The sequence below is a fragment of the Solanum tuberosum genome, unplaced genomic scaffold (assembly GCF_000226075.1).
Source record: "Solanum tuberosum cultivar DM 1-3 516 R44 unplaced genomic scaffold, SolTub_3.0 scf00118, whole genome shotgun sequence".
Classification (NCBI taxonomy): Eukaryota; Viridiplantae; Streptophyta; class Magnoliopsida; order Solanales; family Solanaceae; genus Solanum; species Solanum tuberosum.
Window position 1 is genome coordinate 736,163 of NW_006239043.1, and position 6,811 is coordinate 742,973.

At 35.9% G+C, this 6,811-nt stretch overlaps 1 protein-coding gene across 1 annotated transcript; it reads right to left on the bottom strand.

Moving 5' to 3' along the window:
• Positions 1 to 400: 400 nt before the first annotated feature.
• Positions 401 to 3,020, bottom strand: LOC102578783 (uncharacterized). The gene is made up of 3 exons (XM_006350132.2): positions 2,889 to 3,020; positions 1,923 to 2,420; positions 401 to 1,058 (listed from the first exon to the last, which is right to left on the bottom strand). Exons 1-3 carry the CDS (start codon positions 2,986 to 2,988, stop codon positions 535 to 537), a joined length of 1,122 nt encoding a protein of 373 aa, XP_006350194.1. The 5' UTR covers positions 2,989 to 3,020; the 3' UTR covers positions 401 to 534.
• Positions 3,021 to 6,811: the final 3,791 nt, after the last annotated feature.

Below are 6,811 nucleotides of genomic sequence, written 5' to 3' on the forward strand. Positions count from 1 at the left end.
TTATGCTTTAAACAGAACATTGCTAAGAGAGCTTGGTAGCTTGTGTGTAAAATGTGTAACATTTCATGCAGCCAACCATAGGCTGCTTGCTTTTTGCGATCGTTCTGATTACACTTCTTTTGAGTCGAGGGTCTAGCGGAAACAACATCTCTACCTCACAAAGATAGGGGTAAGGTCTATGTAATCATCTCACTTGTTGGATTATGCTGGGTATGTTGTTGTTGTTGGTTTAACTGTCATAATATTATCTTCAAATTGATTATCATCAAAGACCAATTTACTACAACTACAACTACACCCTCAGTCCCAAACAAATTGGGGTTGGCTATATGAATCTCCGCTTCTTCATCATATAGTCGGATTTGGAACCAAGAAAATACATGATTAGGCACTTTGTGACTTCAAGAAGGAAATAATGAAGGGATTTTACTACTTTTATTGGATATATCATTCTTGTTTCGGACTGAACAACTTAAACAAACATAAAAACAATGGTACAGAACTTATCTTGAAATTGACCTTTTCTGAGTATGCTCACTTCGCGACATGAACGAGACTAACATCATCGATGACAGGTCCACACATGTGACCAAAGTCGTGTACCTTCGTGTGATAGAATGGATTATAAAAAGCTATTGTTGTCCTAGTTTTATCTGCTCGGAACTTGAGGCTTGCTGTCTTGTACCATCCCTTTCCACTTGATACAAATGAAACTTGTGTACTGGCCTTGCCAGCGAATGCTTGGACTGTCATTGTTCCGTGGCAGTCATTGTTTGCATCGCCAATGATGAAAGTCAGGTTGTAGAATTGTTTGGGGACTGTCCTTACTATCTGTGCAATGCCTGTTTCCCTTCCTCCTATTAATTCAATAGCTGCATTTCCTGAAGGTACTAAGAAATGCTTCGAGTCGATATATTTTGCTGGTTTTGCAAACTGAACCATCCATCCCGGAATTGGTGAGTACTTGTCTTGTTTCAGAGGCAGGACGAGCACCCCTGTCGAGAAGTTCTTGAATACATGCGGACCAGCTTCAAATCCACCATTTTTCACCAAGTTACCTGCATACATAACCAGGAAAAAGGTATTGCATTGCATCAGGATCTGATTTTTAAAGTTATTAAATATGCACCATTCTGCTGAAAGAATTTTCGGCGTTTGCACAAATCGCTTTTTTTGAGGCCACCTGTCTACCTTTTAAGGTAGGGATAAGATCTGCGTACACTCTACTCTCCCCAGATCTCACTCATGGGATTACGCTAGATATGTTATTGTTGCTTCTTTTGAGGCCACTGTTTAAACTTTGTCCACATTAGCTTACTGGGCTGAATTTGTCTGCTGAAAGGAAAATTCATCCAACTATGTTTGAAGGCGAATTTTAGCCCACTGGACTAAGGGGAACATACTTTAAAGAGTAGTCTCAGAAAAGGCCAACAACAACACCAAACCTTACCCCTACCTTGAGAAGGTAGAGAAGCTGAATCCGATAGACCCTCGGCACAAAAGAGATGAAAAAAACGACACTAGCAATAAGCAGGAACAACAACAAGAAAATACAATAATCGAGATTCGAGGCTAATGAATCAACTAATAGAGATAGAAATCTAAGCATACGAAAATACAAGACTAATGTGAATACTCCGGGAATGAGAAAGCAAAACACTCAACTACCTACTAACCTTCTATCCTAATTCTCGACCTCCACACTCATATCCTCGGTGAGCTGAAGCTGCTCCATATTGTCCTACCTAACCACCTCACCTCAATAATTCTTAGGCCTACCTCTACCCCTCTACGACCAACCTCTCGTACCTCTTTACCAGGGCATCCACACATCCTCCTCTTTACATGCTTGAACCATCACTAAGGAGACCACTCTCAGAAAAGGCCATATGGTACAAATTATCAATGTATTGTAGGCTTACCTTTAGTATATGTAGCCATAGGCAATTCCTTGATTGCAATATGGTCTAGAATTGGTCCACAAGCTGGATCTTCTTGCATACCAGGATTGTGAAATTTGACCTCAACATAATTAGATGTTGTTTTGAAAGCCCAAGCATAAGTGTCACCACCATCAGCACTGTACAATGTCTGAATAGGAAGATCACTAGACGTGTCTCCAGCCGAGAGGGTAAGGACCTCATCTTGAGCACAAGTCCTAGTGGCTCCAAATGTGAGTGAGTATGCAGTGTTTGGCTTCACCTCTACATACTGAGAGATGGAAGCCTCATTCCCAAGTCGGATCGCGTGGGCCCCACGAGGTATCGGGAAGTAGAACCCCCCTTCCTGGGGCCCACCTGATACCCACTCCACTACACCACTGATTTCCCATTCAGGCAAGGAGTATTTGCCAATGATCACTGTTTTCTTTAGTTCTGATGGCTTTGGCCCTTCTTCGAAATCGCCATTTTCCAGTAGACCTGTCATTATCACACCACAGTTTATAGTACATTTGAGATAACATTCAAACAAATCTGAGTATTGCCAATCAAATCAATGCATACAAATACAAAAATGCTCAAATTATCTTATCAAGCTAAAGTCCAAAAGTTGGCTACAACCTCAACTTGGTTGATTTGCTACTCCAAAGTTCAAAGTATAGTCTACATCAGTAGCGGATCCAGGATTTTCACTAACATAGTTTGAAAAATAAAAATGTAGCATCCTGGATTTGAACTCGAAACCTCAAAGTAAATTTTGTAACTCCCTAACCTACTGAGTCAACCTCTAATCCTATGTTCGGAGGATTCCAAACATATATATAACCATTAAAAAAAATTTGAAAAATTACTTCTATATACAATGTAATTTTTTGTTGAGTGGTTCCCAGATCCATAAAAACTTAAGCACTACTTATCTTTATAGCAGCTAAAAGAAGTAGAACTTACCATCAAGATATGGAACAATTGGAGCAGTTGCAGCAGAAGCTAAGCTGATGTACAAAGAGAAAATGAGTACAAAAGAAAGAGAGAAAATGGAAGAAGCCATTTTAGTTCAAAAAATCTTGATGAAAAGAAAGAAATTTAAACTAGATTTGAAGAGAAAAAGGCAGGAATATGTCCTATTTAAAGAATAAAAAAGTAAAATAGTATAAAATTTACTCCCTCCGTTTCAATTTAACTGTCTTACTTCAATTTTGCGAAAAAAAACTTAGATGAATGAACTTATTATATATAGAGTCAATTGGAAGCGAGGCTGCTACTCTTAGTTGTACATTTATCGTATTTCATAGTACTTTCCAGTTTGCCATTTTCTTGTGGTTCGAAATTCAACTATGTTTTATATGGAGTAATATTTTATCTTTGTTGTGACTTTTCCACATAAAAACATAGTATATAGTTCATTTATAATATATGGTTTTGAAATTTTCATAATTATGCCGGAACTTATGTATTATATACGCGGAATAAATGTAGATTAATAATATATGATTTTAGAATAATTATTATGTTGGTCTGAATTTATGTTGCAGTGTTTGATCGGGCATGAAATTTTAAAAAGGAAGTAATTTTTTTGAAATTTAAAATCTAAAACAAGACTCGAAACGTTGTGTAGCTATTAATCATCTGGTTAAGAGAAAAAAAATTAAAGTTAAATGGTTTTTAAATTTGAAAAAGTGATATTCTATTTATGACAAGATATATATATATAAAAAAATGTGTCACTTAAATTAGACAAAATGAATAAATGACAAAAAAAAAATTGAAAACATTTTCTAGAATTATTTATATTTTTGGCAAAATTATAGGTCAATATCTTTTGGGTTATTTAGTTTGCGTATACCGTGTATAAATAGTATATACAAAACATATACATAATAGATAATAAATGTGTATATTAGTGTATATTTTAGTCGTATTTCGTAAACTAGATAGCTGTATTTTTTGGCAGTGGAACACTTCCTTTCATACCAAAACAAAGTCCATGAATATACTATTTGTGAAACCCAAAAGTCAAGTAGTCGACTCAATTACTTTGTTATTACATCACTTGAGATTTTTTTTTTTTCTCTTTTTTACATACAAGCTACATTAAAAAATTTATTGTATACAACATCATGTATGAAATTTACTCATGCACGAGTGTTTACACTGAATCACATCAATTTATTGATTTGGTAGCAACACCGAGTGTGAGTAAGTTTTTCCCCTAGTTCTTATTTTTCATTTTCATTTACGCATTGTGGATATGGCTTAAATAGTAGTCTCAAATTAATTGATGCATGCACTTCTGTCATGCTTTACCAACTTAGTTGGCCTACTAGGCACGAAGTTATATTAGTCGAGTCAAGCAGCCCTGTGGTTGGCTATATGAAATGTTACACATTTTACATACAAGCTACCAAGTGAGGCTGAGATGGTCGAGCATGTAAGGAGATATGTGGATGTCCCGGTAAAAGGAACAATTCTTTGGCCTTGCTCTGATACCAATTTGATGTGAAACAAGAAGATAAAAATAAAATAGAAATAAAAAAAAGATAGATAAAAGAGATAGACACAATTAAATTCAAGCAACTAAGAGATGTAATGGTGGAACTAACCAAAAACACCACTTAATTGAGAAATAAAAGCATCTAATCTATTAGAATCCTCAAGAAAGTAATAACCTTACTTGCAAATTCTAGGACAAAATGTTGAAGTTCAACAAACGGATTCCAAACTCTCACAAGAGGCATAACATGTCCAAAAACTAAAAACTTATGAAACCCTAATATCTACTATTTATACTAAAAGCTAAAATAGTGAAGAAAGACTCAATTGCCCTTCATTAAAATTACAAGGTAATTAAAATGGTAGAACACTTAATATATTAAATATCTTCAAGTCTTCTATGTTGGAGACTTCCAAAGGTTCCATATTCATCCATAAAACTTGCAATGCTTGAAGGTCCTTAGCTTGACTCCTTGTGAAAGGCCTCCTTGAAGTAGTGTCACTTTGATCTACATCACACTCCCCTTCTTCAAAAGAATTCGTCCTCGAATTCGCCACACCCGTAATTCTATTAATGGCATGACAATCTACACACATCCTTCATGAACCATCGTTCTTGGGCACTAGAATTATGGGCACCACACATGGACTTAAACTTTCTCTTATCAATCCTTTTTCCAAAAGTTCCTCAAAGTGTCTTTGCAATTCTTTAGTGTCTTGAGGGTTGCTCCTATAAGCGGCTTTGTTGGGTAGCTGAGAACCCGGTACAAAGTCAATTTGATGTTCTATTCCCCTCAAAGGAGGCATTCCACTAGGCATTTCTTCCGAAAATAGATCTTCATAACCTTGCAACAAAGAAGAAACAACACTTGGCAAAGATAAAGATGTTAGTTCACTATTAGAAAGCAAAGAATATGCTTTAGGTTTAATAAGTATGACTTAAGTATCATCCTCAATGTTTATCTCTTTCATGCTCTCTTGATTTTGTAAAATCATGCACATCTTTCCTTTTTCTTTGACCTTTTGTTTTTTTCCTGTGATAATTCATTCTCACTTGAGCTCACAACCTCTCTTTTTCCTTCTTTTGAATTATCATTTTTCACTCCCTTACTCTCCTCTCTTTTTTTTCTTTCAACTCTCCCATTTTTCTATATTCCTCTCCCACTTGAAAAGGAGAAAGAAGGTTAAAAATGTGCTTTTTACCATCCTTAACAAATGCATATTTATTGGACCTTCCATCATGTTTTACCCCTACATCATATTCCCATGGCCTTCCCAACAATAGATGACAAGCTTGCATAGGTACAACATCACAAAACACTTCATTATGGTAGCTTTCAATCTTGAACTTTATCAACACTTTCTTGGTCACCTTGAGTTCACCACATTCATTGAGCCATTGCAACCTATAAGGTTTTGGATGCCTTCTTGTTGGAAGTTTCAATTGTTCCACCATAGATACACTAGCAACATTTGCACAACTTTCACTATCAATGATAAAGAAACATAATTGCTCTTGAACCCTACACCAATTATGAAACAAATTTTCCCTTTGATCAAGATCTTCCCTCGCTAGAGCACTCATACTCCTCCTTACAACAAGAACAAGTTTTCCATCATCGTTAATTTCTTCTCCATCCCCTTCTCCCATAAATTCATCTCTACTATCATCCTCTCTATGGTCATCCTTAGATTCATCTTCCGTTTGATAACCACTATCATTCAATGCAATGATAGTTCTTCTATTAGGGCATTCATTTGCTTTATGCCCATATCCTTGACATTTAAAACACTTTATTTTAGATGGAGTTTCAAGTTTAGATTTGTTACCTAAATCCTTGTAGTCCGTCTTTGGTTTGGCTTTGTCAAAATTGGACTTGAAGTCTTGCTTTGCACCTTTGGAGTTGTCCCAAGTAGGAGATGATTTCCAAACTTCTTTATTTTTTGCCCATGAAGAAGAAGAAGATTGCACTCTTGATTTGTTTTCCTTTTGATGTCCCTCCACCTTGAGTGCCATTTGATAAGCTTCATATAAAGTAGGAAGACGATGCAAATCTAATGGTTGCCTTATCTCTTTATTTAAGCCCGAGATAAATCTTGCCACAAGATTCATCTCTCCATCATTGACATTAGCTCGAAGCCTAGTATGCTCTAGCTCCTCATAATACCCTTCCACACTCTTGCTTCTTTGTTGAAGATTGTAATATTTTTTGAGTGTATCTTGTTCATAATTTTGACCCACAAATCTTTCTCTATTCTTCTTTTCATGTCATTCCAATTTGTAACAAAATTTTTATTCACCAAAGCATCCCTTTCAATTTTATCCCACCATGTAGAAGAAAAACCCTCAAGGTGACTTATAGCATAATTCATTTTTTTAA